Genomic DNA, 25,097 nt, shown 5'->3' with positions numbered 1-25,097 from the left:
GACTAGACTACAAAAACTTGCTCTGAATCAAAATTACAGAATAGCAACTTTAGAAAAGAATGCAGTTGTTGGGGGGGGGAAGGGGGAAGCACAGCTAAGTGGCTCAGTGGATGGAAGGTCCAGAGTTCAAATATGGCCTTAGACACTTCCTGGCTGTGTGACCTTGGACAAGTCACTTAGCCTCCATCGCCTAAACCTTACTGTTCTTCTGTCTTGGAACCAATAAACAATATTGATTCTAAGATGGAAGGTTAGGGTTAAAAAAAAGAAGGCAATTATAGGTTTCATTAAGAAAGAAGCCTTAGTGTCTAGGTTGAATGAGTAAATAACCCTGATGTCTCCTCTTCTTGACTTGCTAGAGGTCTTCAGTCATTAATCAGATGACAACTTTGGGGGAAATGTAGAGAATAGTTTTGTTTGGGTACTGATTGGAGGAGATGGCTTATGAGGAATCCTTTGACTCTTTAAGTTTTGTGATTAAAACCCCTTCTTTTGAGTCTAAATCCACAGGTTTTCCTATGACACGAAATTGTCTATAAGTAGAAAAGCAGAGCAGGCAGGACGCCTGCTCTTGGAGCCAAAAGAACTTTTTTATCCTATCAATTAGCCTGAAAGCTGACCCTTTGAACATGGTGCCATCCCTTGCCTTTGACAGAACCAGGGAATCATAGAATGAAAAGACCCTCTGGAAGGGGCCTGGGAGCTCATTTCCAGATGGAGAATCAAGGCAGGGCTCACAGAAATAAAGTGAGTTGCCCCAAATCATCCAGTTAATCCAGTTGGCTTTCCATTACACTATTCTCTAAGGTTGACTGCAGCCCCTTCTACACCTTTTGAACCAAGGCTTTACTTCAAAGTGTTAAATATAGTTCTTTATGAATATGGGACTGCTCCCCAAATCATGAACCAAACTCATCACTCTATGGTCAAATAGAGTAACTTATATAGACTGAGCAAAGGCACTGCAAGGCCTGAACTTGTATGCGGCTTATCTTTACATGCTGAAATCCTGTACTCTGAGGTCAAGTGCTAAAAACAATGGTAAAATTTTAAATTAAATTTCTAAAATGCTTATATATTTACAAATATTCTCTCATTTGATCCTCATGAAAATCTTAAAAGGGAAGTGCTATTATTCTCCTTATTTAAGAGATGAGAGAACTGAGGCAGGTGGTAAAAGGAGGTACGAAGAGTTGAACGTAACTGAAAATAATTGAAGATGAACAAAAGACCTCATGAATTTTAGGAGCAGGTTGTCAAGGATGCTGAAATTGTAAGCACCTAGTGAGCAGGGCCCTTAATTGTACCTTTGGTTACAAAGGTGTCTCCTGAGACCTACTGCCACAAGCTGGCACAGTACAGGTCAAAGCCCAGAAGGGATGCCACAGGGTCAATAGTTCTGCTAAAATTTTGTCAAGCTTGAGGAATATTGCTTAAAATTCTCTAAGCCTCCATGTCCTTGTCTGTAAAAAAGAGATAATAATCCTTGACTATCTATCTCATGAGACCCTTTGTCAAAGAATCTCTATGTGAACCCTGAAGTGACGTGGAAATTTGAGTTATTGTTATTATTATTATTATTATCATCACCATATACCACTTCCCCACTCTTGAAATTATAGCAGCAACATCTCTTCGGAGCAAAAGATTTTGCAAGCTGAGATGCACTTTACAAAGGGGGAGCTTATCGATGTTTTCATCAATATAGCAAGCAAACAATTCCATTTCCTCCCTGGAGGGGAATTTGTGCCCCACAGGCCGGATGCCAGACAAGCTCCCCTCAGAATATCTCAGCACTTAACCTGCGTCACCAGGACGGGCCTTGGCTCTTGGGGATTTTAAATCGTACCTTAAAATCCTATCAGGAAACAACTTCCTCAAAAGTGCTGGGCACCTGAGACAACCTCAGGGTAATACAGGGCACAAAGTAGTGGTTCATGAAGTATTCTATTTCAAGAATGATGTGACTGTCCAAGGGGTTCTGAGCTAGACTGCCAACATACAGCTGAGGGCTGCCCACAGGAGGCCAGACTTCCTGGCCCTGAGCAACCCATGGAAGCATGGAAAAGGAAGACCTACTTGCCTGTTGGGCAGACTGACACCCCCACAATCAAATATATTTTAAATCCACTGAAATACAAATTGTTTGTCAACTCCAGGAGGGGGGAAGGAAGAGGGGAGGGAGAGAATGGGATTCATTTAACTATGGAAAAATATTTTTAAAATAAAACAAAAATTATATTAAAAATAAATTCACTGAAATAAGTCTGAAATATTTTGATATTCTAAAGATTTGATTTTCTGAATTCAGGTTATTTAATCATGTGGACCGTTTTACCTCTTAAAATAAATACCACATTAATGATGAAATTTTGGGGTCTATATTTAAAAACTCTTATTTTCTGTCTTGGGATCAATACTGAGTATCATCAGATGTTAACAGCTGAATCTGAGACTTCTGCAACTAGCAGGTGTTCCCCAATTTTTGCAGATGATGTTAACCTGTTCATTCAATTTTTAGGATTTTTTAATGAAGAATTTAAAAAGTATAGTATGATATGATTGAGCAGAAATTGTATACATATGGTGGAAAGGTCAAGCTGATGCCAAGTATAGATTCTAAGGCAGAAGAGAAGTAAGGAGTTATTAATTAATTGAGGTTAAGTGACTCGGCCACTTAGGAAGTACCTAAGGCCACATCTGCAGGCTTGGCACTCTATCTGCTGGGCTACCTAGCTTGCTCTTGTGCTCTATTTTCAGCCATGTGTCCTTGGGCAAGCCCCATCTCCACATCTGCAGAATGAAGGCGCTGGACCACACGACCACGGAGGCTCCTCCGAGCACCGACCCTCTCGGGTTCTGTGACTAAGGGAGATTTGTTCTTTTCTAATTCTATTTTATTCTGCTCTATTCTCTTCTCAATGACAAAAGCTGGCCAGATGTCCAGAAGACCATTTCCGCAGCTGCTGACAAGAGAAACACCGAAGCTCTATTTTTGTGGAAAGGCAGGGCGAGCGCCAGAAATGCATGGCTGGGCTTTGGGTCAGAAGATCTGGGCTTGAGTCTGGGCTCCAACACTGCATGTCCTTGAACAAGACCCTTCCTCTCTGAGCCTCGACTGGGCATGGGGATGGCAGCGGTCAGGAGGAAACCAAACTGAAACCCAAATCTAGGCTTTCTGATCCCAAGACCTTTCCCATCGCGGATACTCTTCTTCACTTGGCCCTGCAGAGCCGCAGCATCTTGTACTAAATCGGGGGGGGGGGGGAACAATGGATTTGAGGGTCACAAGATGCCGCGTTTTGGCTCCCATTCTTCCAAATTCAGGGTGATTTGGAGCCGAAAGGCATTTTACACATGACTTGTTCACAGTTATGTATATATCACTTCAGGGATCACAGAGAACAATCCTCACAACAACCCGTTCCTGTGGATACATGGCTGGCCCTGGAGTTGGGAGAACCTGAGTTCCAATCCAGCCTCAGGCTGGGTGACACTAGGTAAAGCCACTTAACCCTCCTGGCCTCAGTTTCCTCATCTGTAAAATGAGCTGGAGAAGGAAATGGCAAACCACTCTGGTGTCTCTGCCAAGAAAACCCCAAATGGAGTCATGAAGAGTTGGATAGGACTGAAACAATACAACAACAACATAGAAATAGAACTGAAGTTTCAAAGAACCTTAGTGAAGTGCCCACATGTTACAGGGAACAGCAGCCTTAAGATCTGAACCTATGTCCTCTGACTACAGACCCAGAGATCTTTCCATACCCATTCTGGTATTTCTGTATGATCATGCTTCTCCAACGAGGCCAATGCCTCCTGGTGATAATCTTGCTTTCTGCTCTTGATAGAAAAATATACAGCATACACTAAATTCTATTATACTCTACATTTGCTTAATTATTTGCAAAGACAAACAAAATATAAATCAGGGTCTCAATTAATGCCAAAAATTCAGAAAGTGGGCTATCTATCTATCTATCTACACATCACACAGGAACAGACTCTTTATACAGAATTCAATTACTAGCTTTTATTCTCTAAATCTTGCCCCAAAATGAATTATTCAATTTTTTTCTTGATTTTATTATAATTTTAACAGCATAGCCAATTGTATAATGCTGCCCCTCAAATGAAATAAAGCTGTTTTGTGCAAAAATATTCTGTAAGGAAAAGGCAAAAATTGGTAGCAATGAGGCAGCTAGGTGGCTCAGTAGACTGAGAGCTAGACCTGGAGATGGAAGACCCTGAGTTTAAATCAGTCCTCAGAAACTTCCTTGCTGTGTGACCCTGGGCAAGTCACTTAACCTCAATTGCCCAGCTCTTCTGCCTTAGAACCAATGCTTAGTATAGATTCTAAGACAGAAGGTAAGGATTAAAAAAATTGGTAGCAATGATTATTAAGATAAAAAAATTACCTTCTGTCTTAGAATCAATACTGTATACTGGTTCTAAGGCAAAAGAACAGTAAGAGCTGCACAAAGGGGGCTAAGTGACTTGTCCAGGGTCACAGAGCTAGGAGGGGTCTGAGGCTGGATTTGAACCCAGGAATTCTCATCTATAGGTCTGGCTCTCAATCTCCAGAGCCATCTCGCTGGCCCATTTCACACAAGGTTTAAGCGGATCTGATCCTCTGGTTAAGCCCTTATTCTGCTCTGCTTGACAGGTCGCTGGACTCAGGAGACCCAAGTTTAAATTCTTGCCTCAGTCATTTGGAAGCTTTGAGATCCTGGATCGGGCCATTCATCTCCCTCAACCTCCGTCTGCTCATCCATCAAACAGACAATCAGAAGCCCCCACTGCCTCCCTCCCAGGACTTTTGTGAAAAAGCTTGAAAGCCCTCAAGAAATGAGAGTGAATGTAAAGCACTAGAATTCAGAGACAGATGTGGGGCTCCCTCTGGCCTCAGATCCCTCCTCTGGGAATGGGGGATACTAATCCCTGACAGGAAAGCCAGAAGTTGGTGTTTGTGGGCCTGCAGAGCTCCAGCCTGAGCTGGGGCACAGTCTGTGCTTGGGAAAAAGGAACCGGCTAGACGGGGGTTTAGGGGTGAGGCGACATCACCCTCCATGCAAGCTGCCGTCCTGGGGGAAACCCAGCCATAAAGCCATCTCCCGCCTTCCCTCACCAGGCCTGACACATCGGGGGCGCCTCTCCCCTGAGCTTTTGTATTTTGGGTTTCTAATTCATCAGACAACATTCCTGACAGCTTATTAATCAGGCAGTCCCAGTGAAATCAATTAGGTTGCACACGCTGCAAAGTATGAAAGAAATATCGCCTGGCGTCTGACTGCTGGATCCCACAAATGGACCTCGCGCCCAAATTGGGCGCAGACACACCTGAGGTCCCTGGAACAAGGTCCTCAGAGCTACCTCTCGGGGACAGTCGAGGCCGGCCCGTTCCCTCTTTCCTCCTGCCGTCTCTGAGAGAGGTCCCATTTATGTCAGGGAGGGATGGAAGGGGAGGAGATGGGGTTCTCCCAACTCACACCTCCTCCTTTTTCCTTCTCTTTCTCTCCTTGCAGCTGGTGAGCAGCTAAGTGGGATAGTGGATGCAGAACTAGACTGGGGATCAAGAAGACCTGAATTCAAATTGGGCTTCAGAGCCGTACTAGCTGGGTGACTCTGGATTTGACCTGTATGTCTGTTTTTTCAACTGTAAAATGGGGGTGGTGATAGCACCTACCTCCCAGGATGTTGGGAGGCTCAGATCATATTTGTAAAGTATTTTAGCACAGTGCCTGGCACATAGGAAACAAAATACTTGTTTCATTCCCTCATTTCCTCCCTTTTTTTCCCTTCCCCTCCCTCCCTCTTTCTTTCCTTCCTATTTTACTCATCTCAAAAAGGTGCATATTTGCAAATTATCAGACAAATGAGAAGAAGCTTAGTCATGCTGGGTTTCCTTCCTGATATTAAAACCTGGAGATTCCAACCTAGCAGGGGGAATGATATTACTCCATGAGGGCAGAGAAAACTTTTTTCTTTACTTTTTCCTTTCCTTTCCTTTTTTTTCTTTTCCTCTCCTCTCCCTCTCTTCTCCTCTCCTCTCCCTGCCTTTCCTCTTCCTTTCCTTTCCTCTTCCTTTCCTTTCCTCTTCCTTTCCTTTCCTTTCCTTTCCTTTCCTTTCCTTTCCTTTCCTTTCCTTTCCTTTCCTTTCCTTTCCTTTCCTTTCCTTTCCTTTCCTTTCCTTTCCTTTCCTTTCCTTTCCTTTCCTTTCCTTTCCTTTCCTTTCCTTTCCTTTCCTTTCCTTTCCTTTCCTTTCCTTCACCTTCTGTCTTTGAATCACTTCTAAGACAGAAGAGCAGCAAGGGCTAAGCACTCAGGGTTAAGTGGCTTGCCCAGTGTCACACAACTAGGAAATGTCTGAGGTTGGATTTGAACCCGGGTCCTTCTGACTCCAGGCTTGGCTGCCCCTGAGAATCTTTTTCAATTTGGTCTTTCTATAATAAGCCTGTTTCCTGGAGCAAATCATCCAAAAATAGTCATTAGAACAGTGATTTCTTTCTGGGGGGAGAGGGGCTTAAGAACTACAGACACAAAAGGTTATAATAATAAGAAGAACAATAATAATAGCTAGCACTTATATTGAGATTTTTTTCAAGCACTTTACAGATGTTATCTCATTTGCTTCTCACAGAAACCCTGTATAGCAGTGTTATTTTATCACTAGTTTATAGCTAAGGAAACTGAGGTGAGAGGTTATAAAAGATGTTTTATGCAAGGATATTCTGTAAACAATCACACACAACTAGTAAATGAGGCAGAATTTGAACTCAGGTCTTCTTCACTATCAAGTCTATCACTCTACATGCTATATCACCCAACTTTCTCTAATTTTTAAGAAGTAATTAATTATTATGCAGAAGTCCTTCAATTAATCAAGAAACATTTAAGTACCTGCTTAATGTGGCTGGAATGATGCCAGGCACTGGGTATGCAATGACAAACATCAATAATTATAACTAACTTTCACATGCCAAATTTGAAAAGCATTATATATATATATATATATATATATATATATATATATATATATATATATATATATATATATATATAAAGACCTCATTTGTGCCTCCCAAGAGCCATAAGGGATATCCTTAGCCCCATTTTACAGATGATGTGATCGAGGCTCGGACAGGGACTCACTTATGTGTTTCACAGGGGGATCTGAGACACAGATCTTCCTAACTCCAGGTCTAAAACACCATCTACTATACTGCAGTCGCTTTAGTTTAATGCCTGTAACTTAAATGTGAGAAAACCAGGGCTAAAGAGAAATGAAATGACTTGCCCAAAGTCACAGAGACATTAAGTAGGAGGGCAGGGAATCACGTGTCTTTATTCTTCCCACTTGAGGGATCATTCTACCATTCCACTCTGCCTATGTACCGCTTCTCTTTTTTTTTTTAAACCCTTAACTTCTGTTTTAGCAGTTTCTAAGTCAGAAGAGTGGTACGGGCTAGTCAATTGAGGTTAAGTGACTTGCCCAAGGTCACACAATTAGGAAGTGTCTGAGGCCAGATTTGAACCCAAGAACTCCTGACTCCGGTTCTGGTGCTGTATCCACTGTGCTGCCTCATTGCCCCTTCTGCTTTCTTTTTTTAATGTGAAATTCTACCCTACTTCTCTCCTTAGATTTTATGCTAATTTAAAAAGTCTCCATCTACCAAAAGCCATTCTTTCCTAAAAGAAGAATGCCAAAACTGAGAACACAGCCCATTTTCTTTTATCTGCCAAGGCTTTCTGACTTGGGTCAGCATAAAAGAGATCCCTATAAGTCAGAGAAACTCTCCATTCTGTTATCTCTTCACCATCAATCCCCTCTACCCCCACCCTCTTCCCTGTCCCAACATCTGGGCCCAAGCAGAGGTCCTCACATTTGTCCCCATTTTCACAGCCTTAATTTGGTCAATTGTTCCACTTGGTTACGGTCTTTTACAATCTTGGCTTCTATAACCCAAGCTATTAAATTTGCCTCCCAGATTCACATCGTCTACAAACTTAATAAGCATGCCATCGATGCCCTCATCCAAGTCACTGTCAAAGGCGCTGAATTGAAAAGGGTTAGAGCTCCGTTTTTTGTATCCTTCTCAGAAACAAGTGTGGGATTATTTTCTTTTCCAGATCTCTCTGGAAAAGGTCTTTTGATCTGTGACTCTCTCGTGCACTCAGCATGGTCTATTTTAAATTCAACAATAATTCACTGAACAAACCCAAACGTTAATAAGCATGTGCTGCCTCCAGAGTGCGGGGTCTTGGAGGTGGGGAGAGTGCAAAGTTGATAAAAGATGGAGTCCCTCCATCCTTGTGAAACCTGGAGTCTAGAAGGAGAAGAGGTCAACAGAGACGGCTCAAGTATGGAACATTATATGTAAGGGTATCAGAACTGTGTAAAATAATATAGAATTGCAGTAAGGTCTGAGAGGAAGATCAGAGAAAGCTTGGCAAGCAGCAGCATCTGAGCTGGGCTTTAGAAGGGAGAGGGAAGGCAGAGAAGCCAGAAAGAACAGCCCAAACAAAGGGAGACCACAGCACTTTAGAAGTACTCGGTATAATTGCACCTTGATTAGCAGAGGAAAGGCTTCCAACTGGGCTCTTTCCTCTTCTCCATCTGAACCCTCTCTTTCGGGGATCTCATCAGCTCCCAAGGGCTCAATGCCTAGCTCTACATAGATGATGCCCACAGTTACAGCCTCTTCTTTCTTCAGGACTGTATCACTTACTGCCTGTTGGACAGTTCCATCTGAATGACCCACATGCATAAGTAGCTTAACCTGTTGAAAATGGAAGTCATCTTTCACTCCTAAATTTCCCTTTTCCTAATTTCTTCCTCCTTCCCTCCCTTCCTTCATCTTCTTTCTTGCTTGCTTTCTTCTTTCCTTCATCTCCTTCTTTCCTTCCTTTCTCTCCTTCCTTCCTTCATCTTCTTCCTTTCTTTGTTTCCTTCCTCCTTTCATTTGTTTCTTCCCTTTCTCTTCCTTCCTGTCCTTTTTTCTCTTCCTGCCTCTTTCTTCCTTCCTTCCTTCCTTCCTTCCTTCCTTCCTTCCTTCCTTCCTTCCTTCCTTTCTTCCTTCCTTTCCTTTGACTTTCTTTTTCTTTCTCTCTCTTCCTCTCCTCCTCCCTCCCTCCCTTCTTTCCTTCCTTCCTTCCTTCCTTCCTTCCTTCCTTCCTTCCTTCCTTCCTTCCTTCCTTCCTTCCTCCCTCCCTTCTTTCCTCCCTTCCTCCCTCCCTTCCTTCCTTCCTTCCTTCCTTCCTTCCTTCCTTCCTTCCTTCCTTCCTTCCTTCCTTCCTTCCTTCCTTCCTTCCTTCCTTCCTTCTTCAAATGATTATTCTCTATTTTAAAATCAATACTAAGTACCAGCTCCAAGACAAGAAGAATGAATAACTAGGCAACTGGGATTAAATGACTTGCCCAGGGACATACAGCTAAAAATGTCTGAGGCTAGATTTCCCATCTCCAGGCCTAGCATTCTATCCACCGAGTAATCTAGCTACCTCTCACATGATTTTAAAAAAAACAAACCACTATTTGCATAGCTGAAGTATAGGGAAAATCTGGGTAGTGCCTTCAGGTATAATTTCCTTTGTTCACTGAACTGACATGTAATTCAGTCAGAGAAATGCTTTCTGGCACCACATTGTCTTTACCTTCATGCTAATAGAGCTCAACCAAACAAGCATTTTTGGAGCCTCTACCTGTTTTGTGTGTCACTGAAAGAGGTGGAGACAAATAGCAGCTGAGATGCTAAGCTCACTCTCCGTACAGTGGAGCAGCGGGGAAGCCTCCAGCAGAGACCCTGGGATGGCTCGGAGGGCAGCACAGAGGGAGAGAGCTGTGGGCAGATAATGGGCTTGCACAATGGCTGCAGCCTCTGCTTTCAGCAGTACCCTGGGTGCTCACCAGGAAGACCAAGAGAGGGTTTGACAAAAGGTAATCATTCAAGCCCCAATCAAGGCAGGTGAGATGATGAAGCATTCAGATTTTCTGGTACACAAAGCCAAGGGAAGCATTTCAAATGCAATCTCCTCTCCAAGAGCAAAGCCTGGCGACATGTGGTTCATTTAGACATGCCTCTCTGTAATTGAGTTTCAAGTATAATCATAATAATGATGAGAGTAAGGGGGAGCCAGGCCTGAAATCAGGAGGAGCTGAGGTCAAACTCGGCTTCAGATACTTCCTAGCTGTGTGACTCAGGGCAAGTCACTCAACCCCTATTGCCTAGCCCTTATTGCTCTTCCACCTGAGAACCAATACTTAGTATCAGTTGTAAGACATGGTGGGGCAGGGAGAGACAGACAGAAAAACAGAGACAGAGAGTCAGAGAAGAGAGAGAAGACATAGACAGAGAGTCAGAAGAGAAATAGAGAGAAAGAAGGAGAAGGGAGGGAGGGAGGAAGGAAGGAAGGAAGGAAGGATGGGAGGAAGGATGGGAGGAAGGGAGGGAAGGAAGGAAGGATGGGAGGAAGGGAGGGAAGGAAGGAAGGAAGGAAGGATGGGAGGAAGGGAGAGAAGGAGGAAGGGAAGGGGGAGGGAAGGAGAAAGAAAAGGAAAGAAAGAAAGAAAGAAAGAAAGAAAGAAAGAAAGAAAGAAAGAAAGAAAGAAAGAAAGAAAGAAAGAAAGAAAGAAAGAAAGAAAGAAAGAAAGAAAGAAAGAAAGAAAGAAAGAAAGAAAGAAAGAAAGAAAGAAAGAAAGAAAGAAAGAAAGAAAGAAAGAAAGAAAAAGAAAATAATGATGATAATGATGATAATGATGATAAAGAGAATAAGAGCTAGTATTTATAGGACACTTGAAGATTGACAAAATGTTTTATTACTACTATGTCATTTAATCCTCCCAACAACTTTGGGATATTTATGCTGTTATTTGGTCATTTCAGTCATGACTGGTTCTTTGTGATCCCTTTTTGGACTTTTCTTGACAGAGGTATTGGACTGGTATGCCATTTCCTTCTTCAACTCATTTTACAGAGGAAATGTAGGCCAATGGGGTCATAAAAGACTTGCCCATAGTCACAAAGCTAGTGTCTGATGCTGGATTTGAACTTGGGTCTTATAGGACCACTTGGCGCTCTACCCACTTCACCATCTAGCTAGCCTGGGAGGTCTGTGCCATTATCATTCTCATTTTACAGATGAGAAAACAGAGGTAGACAGAGATGTAGTGACCTACCCAGTGTCACCCAGCTAATAAGTACCTGAGGCAGGATTCAAACTCTTATCTTTATGACTCTAAATTTCAGTATTCTACATACACACTGCACCACATAGCTGCCTCAGGAAACAAAATATAATAGTAATAGGGCACAGTGGGGGAATTGACAGTGATTAAGTTCAGCAATACAGATGAGAGAGGCTGGCTAAATTCAGAATTGGGGAAAATGAAGTCGAGTTCTGGATCTAAGATATTAACTGATTCTGAGTTTTGCCACTGGGCTTGGATGACTCTGGAAGAGAGAGTGAGGCAGAGGACTTTGTGCAACTCTGTCTCGTTTAAATCCAATTCATGCACAAGTCACAACATTGACCCATAATATCATCAATCCTCTGAAAATGAAGGACAAACAACAATTTGGGTAAAGGCTATTTGGTCTGTTTTTTTAAACATAATTTTTCACCTTCATTATATGCAATTCTCCTTCCTTCCTTCCAGGATGCAGGCAAATTGGCCTTCTCTGTTCTCACTTGATTTCTCATCTCTGTGCTTTTGAACTGACCATTCTCCTTGCTCCTCGCCTCTTTCTCTAAGAATCACTCTCGGTCTTTAAGATGCAACTCAAATACCCCCTTCTATAGGAAGCTTTTCCTGATCCCCACTCCACCCCCAACTGCAAGAGTGCTCCCTCCCAAACTTGGATTGATTCTTTTGTACGTACATATGTGTATGTGTGGTCTCCCCTGAGAGTGTATAAGCTTCTTGAGAACCACCAGGCTTACTTCATTTTTTTATATCTGTATTCCCAGCCCCTAGCAAGCAGTAAGCATTTAATAAAAGCTGACTGATCAAATGATTGATAGAAGTAACTTGCCTAGGGTCACACTAAGTAAGTATCTGAGTCTGGATATGGACTTCTCTTCCTGAACCCAGGCCTGGTGCTCTAGACCTTACACCACCTAGCTGCCCACTTAGTGCATAGTGGGCATTTAAGAAATATTTATTTACATTATTTGTATTTCTCTGGGCCTCTCTTTTCTCACTCAAAAAATGGAGATGGCACCTACCTCATGAGATTATTGTGAAAATCAAATGAAATAGCATGTACATTGCTTTGCAAACCTTGGAGCACTTGATAGAGGCACTGGGTTCTGGCCCTGATGTATTATATATTTGCTGGGTAAGTTACTTCTCCTGTCTGAGTCCCTTTTCTTCCTTCCTTCCTTCCTTCCTTCCTTCCTTCCTTCCTTCCTTCCTTCCTTCCTTCCTTCCTTCCTTCCTTCCTTCCTTCCTTCCTTCCTTCCTCCCTCCCTCCCTTTCTTTTTCTTCTTTTTTATTTCTTCCCTTCTTTTTTCTCTCTCTTCTTTCCTTCCTCCCTTTCCTTCCTCTCTCTCTCCTTCCCTCCCTCCTTCCCTCCCTCTCTCTCCCTCCCTTCCTTCCTCTCTTTCCTTCCCTTCTTTCCTTCCTCTCTCCTTCCCTCCCCCTTCCTCCCTCCCTCCCTCCCTCTCTTCCTTCCTTCCTTTTTCTTCTTTTTTATTTCTTCCCTTCTTTTTTCTTTCTCTTTTCTTTCCTTCCTCCCTCCCTTTCCTTCCTCTCTCTCTCCTTCCCTCCCTCCTTCCCTCTCTCTCCCTCCCTCCCTTCCTTCCTCCATTTCCTTCCCTTCTTTCCTTCCTCTTTCTCTCCTTCCCTCCCCCTTCCTCCCTTCCTTCCTTTCCTTCCCCCCTTCCTTCCTCCCTCTCTCCCTCCCTCCTTCTCTCCCCCCTCCCTCCCTTCCTTCCTCACCTTCTGTCTTAAAATTGATACTAAGGGAAGGAATATAATGAAGGGGCTAGAAGGAATGATCCCTAAAGCTGCTGCCAATGCTGACATCCCACCTCCTATGTTTATAGTCTTATTTGTCTGTCCCATTTGACCACACTGGATCCTCTGACAAGCATCCTCCATCTATGCCACTCTGAGCAGTTATGCTGCAACTCTCAAATGAAATGAATTTGCAATGTCACTTGGAAAAGGTCTGGCCTCCCAAGAGCTTTCATTAGCTTTTAGGAAAATCAAACCAGTCTTAAAAAAGCAATGAAAAGTCAGATTCATTCAAAAGCAATGAGAAGCCATGTTCATTCAAGCTTCAACCAAGACGAAGTCGTCTCTCAATCTGCTCAGGAATAAGAAAGAGGCAATTCTGAATGTAATGTGCAGGTGTGCCACATAGATGTGGGCAAAATGGAAATGGTGATCCTTTGCTTGCCTCACCTTAAGGCTGGCTGTGAGGCTCAAATGAGAAAAGAGACCTGGACCTGCAAGGGATTTACACTCCATAAAGTACTACAGAAATGTAAAGTATTTTAATGCTAGAAATGTGGAGGGCAGCTAGGTGGCTTAGTGGATTGAGAGCCAGACCTAGAGACTGGAAGTTCTGGGTTCAAATATAGCCTCGGATACTTCCTAGTGGTGTGACCTTTGGTAAATCACTTAATCCCCAATGTCTAGCCTTCACTGCTCTTCTGCCTTGGCATTGAGACTAAGTTAGAAGGCAAAGGATAAAAAGAAACAAAAGCAACTGTCACAATCATTTAGTGAATATTAAAGGTGTTATTATCCCTATTTTGTATATGGGAAAACTGAGGTTCCAAGATGTAAAATGATAAGCCCTTAGCATAACCCCCTGGCCCTGCTAACTCCTGGAGATCAAGGATTACAGATTCAGGGTATTCCCTCTGTGCCTAGGATGGGAGGAATGATGACTGATCAAATTTACATAGCACTTGATGGCTTAGGCAGAACTTTCCTCTCTATAATCTAGATATTATACCCATTTTACAGATTCAGTTCAAAGCAACTGAAACTGATCAAGTACAAGCAGTGTGAATAACTGTCCATGCGAGGGATTCAAAGATGGAACCCAGCTACTGTGCAAACAAGCCTAACATGAGATGGACTATGGCAGGAGCCAAGGTGATATCTCTTTAGGGACTCTAGGAAAAGAAGAGGAGGGGAACAGGGTGGAGGGGGCAGGGCAGAAGTGTGATCTGGAAAGATTTCAGGGAAGGAAAACGAGATGCCCAAATTCAAATTCACACAACTGATATTATAAGCCCTATTAAGTCAGGGGCTGTGTGTCAACTAAGTTTTTCTTTTCCATCTCCTCTAGCATAAAGCTTTGCACAAAGTATGTGCTTAGCAATGATTTGTGAGAGAAAAAAAGGAAGGAGGAAGGAAGCAGGGAAGGGGAAGGGAGGAAGGATGGATGGAAAGGAGAGAACAAAGAGAAGGGGAGAAGGAGAAATGAAAGGAATAGGGGAAACGGGGAGGAGGAAGGAGGGAACAAGGGGAGGAAGAAGAGGAGAAATAAAGGGAAGAGGGGGAGATGGGGAGCAGAAAAAGAGGGAAGGAGAGCAAGGAAAGAGAGAAGGAGAAATGAAGGGAAATGGGGAGATGGGGAGGAGGGAAGAAGAGAATCAAGTGAAGAAGGGAGCAATGAAGGAAGGAAGGGAAATAAAGACTAATTCATAAAGGGAGGGAAGCAAGGAAGAAGATTTGAGGGACAAAAGGAGAGCTAGGCAGATCCAGGGCTCCATGACAGGGCCCTCCGATCTGAAATTATTTGATCCTTCCAGGATACTATAGGGTACCTTGCCACACAGAGGAAGCCCCCAAACACATCTTGCTTTCCCTACATTTTCCATCTTCTTCTTTGCTTAATCTATTCTTCTGAAAACTTCTGCTGGTCAGTGGCTAAGAAACTCTGCTGTACTTTGGACTGTTGGGCCTAATGTCAATAAATCAAGACCAAAGTACCAGTATCCAAATGAGAACAAGGTCCAGGGTTACCATAGTTCTTCAGAACAAGATCCAATACGACTAGAACAACACACTCAAAAGACAGAATTTCCTGATGCTGAGAGAGAGGAAAGACATTTTCACGTATCCATTCCTCCAGTGGGGAGGAATTGAGGCCTCACACAAATGACTGGGCGCCCATAAAGGTCTGCCCCTCTCATTTCATAGTGGAGGAAACTGAGGCTCAGACGTCCAAAGCCACATTAGCAGAGCCCAACCTCCCTTTCTGCTGCTACCATGATGTCTGTTAGAATAAAGAGAGAGGAAGGGAAGGAGAAGGATGGGGACTGGGGTGGGCAATGGGGGGCTGTTCCCCTCCACCTATACAAAACCAAGGACCACATTCTCTTTCCTCCTCCATGCTATGTTAAGAAGATAAGCTTCACTGTGTGTGCTTACATAGCAGCAGCATCTAAGGAGAATATCATTTGCATATGCCTGCCTCACTCCCTGCTCTGAAAAGCCAAGCATCCACTTATCCAGGGGAGAGTCTGGTCCCCACACAGCAGTAATGGTGGCGGTTTACTTCCTTGTTGTCATGGAGATGGGGAGGGCTTCGGATGCTAATCAGATGCTCTCTTAAATACAGAAACAATTCATTCCCATCCCTAATTGTTTGGCTTTACCTATTCTGGAAGGCAAGAAAGAGAAAAACATTCAACTCCACTGGAGCCATTTGCAGACTTGTCGCCTCTTAAAGCCTCTCTCAAGCTGCCTTGCAGAGCCTAGAAAGGGTGTCTGGTACTCTGATAGACAATGATGATGGTGGTTTGCCTTTCTATAGTGCCTGGTTGTTTACGCAGTACTTTTCCCCCCTGACATCCTTGGGAGTGAGGACTAGGACAAGGATGGTTCTCCCCATTTAAAGGATGAGGAAAATGAGGCTCAGAACAGGTACAGTATGATTCATAGTTAAATGACACTTTAAGGTTTATAGCCCTCTTTTTGAAGCATTCCGAGGGGGTAGATTGTGCCTACTTTATTATTCCCATTTGACAAATAAGGAAACTGAATCTTCGGAAGATTCGAGTCATAAACCTCACAAGTGATGGTGTTGGCCTTGGAACCCTAATCCAAGTCCAAGGTTCTTTCTGCTGCATTTCATGGGCCTTAGTTAGGTATACAGCTGGAAGGGGCCCTGGAGTACAGGCCATCTAGTTCCCCCTCCCTCATTTTACACATAAGGAAACTGAGGCCCACAGAGACTAAAAGAATTACCTATTAGATTCAGAATTTCAATTTTTTTAATTAAGTTTATTTAATTCATTAGTTTAGAATATTTTTCCATGGTTACATGATTCATGCTCTTTCCCTTCCCTCCTCTCACCCCCCCTCCCATAGCCAATGCGCAATTCTACTGGGTTTTACATGTGTCATTCATTGATCAAGACCTGTTTCCATATTATTAGTATTTGCACTAGGGTGATCATTTAGTCTACATCCCCAACCACATCCCCATTGACCCATGTGATCACGCAGTTGTTTTTCTTCTGTGTCAGAATTTCAGTTTTTTTTAAAGAACTTAGAACCCTTACCTTCCTTCTTAAAATTAATACTGTGTTTTACCCAGGATCAGCCATCTCTAGGCTTGGCTCTCCACCCACTTAGCCGCCTCACCAACCCCCCTAATTTCAATCTTAAAATGCAGATTGATCAAATGATACATTTAGGGATGTGGAGGATAGACTTCAGCTTAAATCTTGATTCTGTTGCCTGTTCCCTATGTATGTTCTATGAACAAATGACAGCCTTGACGGTTCTCATGTTGATACTCCATAAATAAGGAGGGTCGGTGGCCTGCTACGTCTCTGATTGCGTTCAGCTTCTGAGCCTCTTTTTTCCCTTCTTCCACAGAAGACCAGGGGAAGGGCTTACAGAGCTGGTTCCTCACCAGGAGTTTTCCCTCCCGTGAATGACATAAGTTAATAACAGAACAAACCACACAGTTCCCATGATCTCTAGGAGGAATCTGGAGCACTGGCTTCAGCCATGGGCAGTAATTCAATGAACACACTTTCAATAATGAAGATTTCATTAGGCTACGTAAGGCCACGAATGACATACAATTATCCAATGCTGTTAATGATCACAGCAAAGGGGGAAGCATGTAGGGAACCAGCGAACAATGATAACAGTCACGAAGTGGCTGGCGTGCAGTTTTCCTGGGTGGCCTTCTTTCTGAAGAACTAGTCGGAGGGGGGAAAACACGGCAATCCTTGATCTTCTCATTAAGGGCTAACAGCCTACATGCTTTCTGCATTAGTTAGCACAAGTATAATCGTTATGTGCCAGGCATCTCCAGGTGGGTAAATCTTTTCACTTCCTTAAATAGGTTATTGATCCTCACCTTCCAAAGATACAGAAATACAAACACTTAATCTATGTAACTGGTTATAGTTTTAAGTTTTTGTAGTTGGTGTTTGTTTTTTAAGGGTTTTTTTCCCCCACCACAGCTGGATGGCACACTGGCTGGAGCCCCAGACCAGATGCCAGGAAGATACAAGTTCAAATACAGCCTCAGCCACTTACTAGATATATGCCTCTGCCCAAGTCAGGTAACCTGTATCTACCTTTGTTTCCTCATCTGCAAAATGAAGATAATAATAGGTCTGAATTCCCAGGGATACTGTGAGGATCAAATGAGGCAACATGTGTAAAGTATATAGCAGGTGACTTGAATATATTTTTCCTCTTTTCCTCCCTTCCTTCATTTTTCTCTTTTTCCCTCTCTTTATCCTTCTCTTTTTCCCTCCCTCCCTTTCTTTTTTCCATTCTCCCTCTCCCTCCCTTCCTCATTTCCTTTTCCCTCTTTCCCTTTCTTTCTCCTTCCCTCCTGCCTTCTCCCTTCCCTTCCCTCCTCTCTTTTATTGTCCTCCTTTCCTTTCCTTTCCTTTCCTTTCCTTTCCTTTCCTTTCCTTTCCTTTCCTTTCCTTTCCTTTCCTTTCCTTTCCTTTCCTTTCCTTTCCTTTCCTTTCCTTTCCTTTCCTTTCCTTTCTCCCGTCTACCAAATGTCTTTTAAATGTCACAGTAGGGGAGTGTAACAAACACTAGCTTTGTAGATGGAGGACCAGGGTCTAAAACCCACCCCTGATGATTACTAGCAGTATGAACTTGAGTAAGTCATTTAAACCATTTTGGGCCTCAGTTTCCTCACCTGTGAAATGAGAGGGTTATACTAGATGGTCTCTGAGGTTCATTCCAGATCTGTGATCCTGAGAGGGATACTATAGTGAAAAGATCTGTGGCTGCAGAGTCAAGAGATGTGACTTCTATTAACTTGCTATATGATTCCCTTTATATCTTTGGATCCCCTTATCTGTAAAATGAAAGGGCCAGGCTAGATGGGCTCTAAAATGATCAGAAACCCTGGCGAACATAAAGAAATGTTTCTTATTCTTGAATATCAAACGACTTGGGATCTCATCGGTGAGACTGAGCCCTCCTTCACATTCCCTCATCCTTCATCCTACCAGAAAGAAGTCCTCTGGAGAGTATCCATCTGCCCAATACAGGGAAGGCCTTCCTCTGATTCTTGGAATATGCGGATTATACACAGTAGCCTGAGGTTCTCTTCCTATGGTAGTATAATAGCAAAAGGGACTAGCCTTGGAGCCAGGAGACCTGGATTTGAAACCTGTCCTGGATACTTATTATTGGTGGCTGGTTGTGGGATGATGGGCAAAGTACTTAATATCTTGATGTTTTGCCTCCTGAATGATATGACTATTACCTATAAATACAGTCCTTGACTGTATTTTACTTTCCATTCACCTTTCCAAAAATAAGGTAGCCTTCCCCATCCGCCCTAATAAATGATCTTGTATGTCCACAATATATTTCTGATCCATTCCTGCAGGAACCAGGTATTTGTGTTTGGGTCTTATCCTCAGTGGCCTGAAAGCTCCACAAGAGCAGGGGCTCTCACTCATCTATAGAACTCACTAGAGGAAGCCTTGCCAAATCAAAGAGACATGAACCGAAAGGCCCGGAAGCAGGGAGATAGAAGGCTGAAGCACTCCATCTCTCCTCAGTCGGAACATGAGGACTTGGCTTTGAGGAGCACGAAGGTGCCTAGGAGGCCTAAATCTGTGATCCTGTGAACGAGACCAGAGGTGGGAAGAATCCTGACGAGGCCCAAGGCTTCCAGGGTTGCCCAGACGAGGCCCTCATCTTTTACCCAGCTCGATTCCGCCCATCCGCATCCCCCAGATTATCAAGCTGCCCGAACCAGCAGGCCAGCGGCCATCTGGCCCTTGGGCTCTGGGATGGCACCAGGAGTGACACAGACCTACCTGGTTTCCAGTGGGATGTTGCTGTTGAGTAACCAGTTATCCTGCGCATGGGCAGCCTCCGGGGGGCCGACGGGGTGCTCCCCAGAAAGAGAGTGGTCCGTCGGTGCTGGGCTGGGGTTGCTGCGTGGCGTGAAGTTCCCTCGATTCAGGGAGTTGATGGAGGCTGCGTGATGCTGGTTGGGGGTGTGGGCGTGAGACAGCGGAGGAGGTGGCGTCCGCAACCTGGAGGGGTTCTGAAGGCTTGCTGGGTGATCTAGGAGACAAAAGAGGCCTGTCAGGATGGGGCCCTGATCTAAGCCTGGGCATCTTCAGCACGAAGAGAAAGCAAAATGACATCAATGGGACCTGGAAGCACCAAGAGTCTGTTGTGCTACTCTTGGAGTTTTGCAAAGCACTGTATATACCTGATGAACAGTAAAGACACACCCTGGTAAAGCACTCTATCCTTTACAAAACACATTCTAAATAACAACCCTAGAATCTCTAGGTGCCTTTAACATAAAGTTCAAATGCCACTTCGACAGGAAGCCTTCCCTGATTGCCCCAACTATTAGTGTCCTTCTCTTCCCATATTACTTCTTATTAATTTTTTATCTTTTATACTTATCTTATTTATATCAATATATAATATTTTATATTTATCTTCTTTATATCAATACATATTTTATATTTATCTTCTTTATATCCATATATATTTTATATTTATCTTCTTTATATCCATATATATTTTATATTTATCTTATTTATATCAATATTTTTATATTTATATCTATTATATATAATATTTATATTTATCTGTATCGATATGAAAGAGCTTTGTAAACTATACTAGATTGTATTAAAACATGTGATTCTTATTATCTGAAAGGAATTGGGTACAAAAGGTCAAACTTCATTAGGCAGGAGGTCCTTAAGGTCCTATTAAATTGGAGGGTTCTGTTTCTACAGTGGATAGAGCCCCAGGCCTGAAGTTAGGAAGATTCATCTTTAAGTGTTCAAATCCAGCCTTGGACATTTACTAACTATGTGACCCTGTGCAAGTTACTTCATCCTGTTGCCTCAGTTTCCTCATTTGTCAAATGAACTGGAGAAGGAAATGGCAAACCACTCCAGTATCTGTGCCCCCCAAAAAACCAACTGGGGTCACAAAGAGTCAGACATGATTGGAAAATGACTGAACAACTACAACAAAAACAAATATTTCTATATACCTGAGGGATATAATTTACAAGAAAGGGATATCCAGGAAATCTACAAGTCAAGCTCAAAGATCTGAGGAACTCTGCTTAGCCCACCTTCATTCAGTTAAACCTCCTAATAATAACCAGCATTTATAGAATGCTTTAAGATTTGCAAAGTTTTACATATTTTATCTGATCCTTACAAAAGCCCTGTGAGGTTGATATTGTCTTTATTTTATAGATGAGGAAACTTGGGGCAGAAAAAGGGAATTTGCCCTTGATGACACAGATATTAAATACTTGAGGCGAGACTTGAACTCAAGCTTTCCTAACTCCGGTCCAGTCCACTAGGCCATTATCTCAACCAAACCATATAGCAATTTACTCAACTTAGAGAAAGTCAGCTACCCTGTGAAAAAGAAGGTTAATTCATTCGGCATCTTAGATGCAGTTTAATAGTGGAACAAACAAGTTGTGTTTGGTCTTGGAGTTGGAAGGTCTATGTTCAAACCAGCTCTGATCTTTCCTACCTAAATTACTTTGGGAAAATTATTCAACCTTTCTAAAACTTCCATTTTTAGTCTGCAATGAAAGCACTACCTCCAGGACAGTGGGAGAAAAGGGTTTTGTAGACTTTCAAGTGACATACAGGGAGGCAGCTAGTTGGGTCAGTGGATAGAGAGCCAGGCCTAGAGATGGGAAGTTCTGGGTTCAAATCTGACCTCAGACACTTCCTAGCTGTGTGACCCTGGGCAAGTCACTTAAACCCCACTGCCTGGTCATTGCTGCACTCTGTTATCTTGGAACCAATATACAGTATTGATTCTAAGACAGAAGGAAAGGGTTAAAAAAAAAGACCTAAGGAAATGGGAATTCCTCTTCAGATGATTATAAATGCATTTAGCTTGAAGACCTGAAATGTAGCTCTGGTCTTGTCTTTGGGGAGTCTATCTCCCAAGAACTTTCTTTGGAATTCTCTGAGCAAATTTAGGAATTAGCAGCAGAGAGATGGACACCTGTTCCATAGGGGCCACTTGATTTACCCCAGACTCACGGCAGCCTGCTGTGCCTCTGGACTAGGAATACCATCAACTTGGCTGAGGACCCACACAGGGAGGGTTTTCATTAAATAAAGCAGCTGGCCCAGGAACAGAGGTAACAGCACTGCTGGGCTTTAGAGCAGCAGCGTTGCATTTGGACAGAACCATAAAGGTCTAAGAAATTGATCAAAACAGAAGGCCCTTCTCTCCCCCCAGAGCAGGCTGGGAGGCGCAGACAGCAGGGCTGACCTCTGAGGGTGAAGGGAAACAGGAGAGTCACAGACGTGGGAGGAAACTAGACCGTGCTGGGTCATTGATTCTGTCCAAGTTCTTAGGAGCTGTTAATTGAGACAGACAGTGCCTCAAACATAAGCAAACGGGGCACCAAGCTGCCTCGGGTGAGTGATAATAGATCACTAAACCTCTCACCTCCAATCCTCTGCTCAGAACCTAGACCAAGTAAACAGGAAGTATTCATCTTCCTGAATTAAAATCTGGTCACAGACACCTACTAGCCCTCTGACCCTGGGCTGTATCTCTGTTTGCCTCCGTTTCCTCATCTGGAAAATGACCTGATGAAGGGAATGGCAAACTACTGTAGTATCTTAGCCAAGAAAACTCCAAATTGAGTCACAAATAGTCTGACACAACTGAAGTCAACAACAACATGAAGAAGGTTTAGACTTGTTTGAATTAGAAGCATTGGACTCGTTCTTTTTGGTACAAGAAAAGGGAAGACTAAGGAGAAGAAGGCACAGAGAGGTAAAACGAGGTTGTACGGAAGGTAAGAACTTTCCTATTAGACTTGTCCAACACTGAGGTGGGGTGCCTTAGAATACAATGGGTTTCCCCCTTCAGAGATCTTTAAGCAAAGGCACTTTATCTGTGATGCTGTAGAGTGGACTTTTGTTCCAAGAAAAATGGGTCTAGATGGTCTCCAGGGTCCTTCCCAACCCCGAGATCCTGGGACTTCCCACCAACACTTTACCATGTTATAGAGGACCAGGAACCACCACAAAGGACACCCTGAACACAGCCACAGCGGCAACATTTTCTTTCTGCTCACAGTCAGAGTATAAAATTCCCTCATCCCTAAAAGCACTAGAATAATAGGATTTAGAGTAGAAAATTATCTTAGGAATCATTCAGGTCAAAGCACCCATTTTATTTTTTAAATTATTATACTTTGTCTTTACTTTATGATCATAGAGGGATGGAGGAAAATGGTTGGACCAGTCAACTTCTGCCCACCCCCCTAGAGTGAAGGCTCCCTTGTAACAAACAAAAACAATCATGTTTAAAACAAAAACAATCACGTGGTAGAAGCAGTGTACACAAAGGTCTGTTCTGTTAGTCCCTCATCTCTGTGTCATGTGGAAAGAGGCAGGTTTCATCATTTCCCCCCTAAGGCATTATTGGTTTTGCATTTTTGCATTTTTCTCCCCCCCCCCCTTAAAACTCTTATCTTCCACCTTAGAATCAATACTGAGTACTGGTTCCAAGGCAGAAGAGTAGGTAACAGCTGGCCAATGAGGGTTAGTTGACTTGTCCAGGAAGTGTCTAAGGCCAAATATGAACTAGACCTAGTTCTCTATGCCGTGAGCTGCCTAGCTGGCCCCAGTTCAGTCTCCTTTTCAGGATACTTTAAAAATGTTACATTATTCATATTCTTTCATAATTTTAAATTGCTTTCAAAATGATAGATCTAATTCACAGCTGCACCAACAATGTCTTCCCACAGTCCCTCTAAGGCCACTGTTCCCATTTTTGGGTCATCTTCCACAAACGAGGCATTGTTTTAACTTTGATTTCTCCAACTATTAGCAACCCATTCACTCTGCAGAAGGAGTAAACAAAACTGATATAGACGGGAAGAGAGAGATGTACGGTCACAGTCCAAATCCAGGGCTCTTTCCACTACACTAAGCAGCTAAAATAAACACAAGAGGATGACGACCATGATTTACTATTCAGATTAAAAGCAGATGAGCCCAATTTTAGCTCAGATTCTCCAAACAAAATTATATGCAGGGCTTCTCAATGGGCTTAAAGGTGAAAGCCCATTTCTGTCCTAGATAAACACTTACATCCTGAACTCAGCAAAATAAGGATATATGGTCAAATTCCATAACTCTCTTCATTTGACAATCAGAAACCTTTCTGTTGTTCAGTCAGTCAGTAATATTTACAGGACACCCACTCTAGTGCAAGTCAGAAGTTACAGTCTCTTTTCTCAAGAAGTTTTTAATTTAAGGGAGGTGGGGAGAAGAGAAGGGAAGGACAAGCCCTACAATATCCCTAACAAAGAGAGGGCAAGTCAATATCTGCACCAGGAAAGACGATAAGCAAATTCACTAGGTAGGTTCCTATTTACCAGGTTATGGAAAACTAATCATTGGAGGGATTTAAACAGTTAGGAGCAGAGAATAAATTAAAAACAGATTTGAATTTCCTCACTCCTACATGCCCACAGTGTATGTTTCCATGTGTTTACATCTCTCCTGTCTTCCACCTGTAAGATGTGATTCAGACAAGAGGTGATTCTTCATGATAAAAATGAAAATGGTCCATTGTACCTCTCAGGAATTTAGGTTTAGCTGCAGAGCCAGGCTAGGGACTTTTATACACATAGATCATGAGGCACAAAGTTCACTCTGGATGACACTGGACCAGTCAGTGTGACTTTGCACTGACACCATTTATCTTGGGGGAGCGAGGCCAGAGATGCAGGAACGTGGATGCCCTGCAGTGTCGGCGTTGGTCTGGCTCTCTCCCATTGGTACCCATGCTCTTGTGGACTCACCAGCCCACCCAGAGAGGCAGGGCATGCCAGAATACACAGGTGTATACGAATACAGATCCCTCAGCAGTTCAAGGGTCTCTGATTTTGTCCAAGTGGACAACCACCTCACCTCAAAGATCAGAGCCCCCTCTATGCCTTTGGGGACCCTTCAGGAGTCGTCGTGGCCCCACACTGGTCTTCTCTAAGGCTAACTTGTTAAGGAACTTCTCTTAGTTCATCTGGATCAGTTTTGTTTTGTTTTTAAATTTTGCCTTCTGTCTTAGAATTGATACTATTGGTTATTGAGTAAGGGGCAGGCAATGGAGTTAAGTGGTTTGTCTCAGAATTGATACTATTGGTTATTGAGTAAGGGGCAGGCAATGGAGTTAAGTGGTTTGTCTCAGAATTGATACTATTGGTTATTGAGTAAGGGGCAGGCAATGGAGTTAAGTGGTTTGTCTCAGAATTGATACTATTGGTTATTGAGTAAGGGGCAGGCAATGGAGTTAAGTGGTTTGTCTCAGAATTGATACTATTGGTTATTGAGTAAGGGGCAGGGAATGGAGTTAAGTGGCTTGTCTTAGAATTGATACTATTGGTTATTGAGTAAGGGGCAGGCAATGTTGTTAAGTGGCTTGTCTCAGAATTGATACTATTGGTTATTGAGTAAGGGGCAGGCAATGGAGTTAAGTGGCTTGTCTCAGAATTGATACTATTGGTTATTCAGTAAGGGGCAGGCAATGGAGTTAAGTGGTTTGTCTCAGAATTGATACTATTGGTTATTGAGTAAGGGGCAGGGAATGGAGT

General features: G+C 43.1%; 1 protein-coding gene across 1 annotated transcript in view; it reads right to left on the bottom strand.

The window, feature by feature from the left end:
• The window catches only part of TENM4 (teneurin transmembrane protein 4), a 749,441-nt gene that overhangs the window by 377,783 nt on the left and 346,561 nt on the right, over positions 1 to 25,097 (bottom strand). The window contains exon 4 of the mRNA XM_056826133.1: positions 19,288 to 19,540. Coding sequence (XP_056682111.1) covers positions 19,288 to 19,540 — 253 coding nt within the window. The remainder of the gene's footprint in view (positions 1 to 19,287; positions 19,541 to 25,097) is intronic.

This window comes from Monodelphis domestica, chromosome 4 (assembly GCF_027887165.1).
Source record: "Monodelphis domestica isolate mMonDom1 chromosome 4, mMonDom1.pri, whole genome shotgun sequence".
In the NCBI taxonomy this organism is placed as follows: domain Eukaryota; kingdom Metazoa; phylum Chordata; class Mammalia; order Didelphimorphia; family Didelphidae; genus Monodelphis; species Monodelphis domestica.
This window is presented reverse-complemented; position numbering and strand designations above follow the sequence as displayed.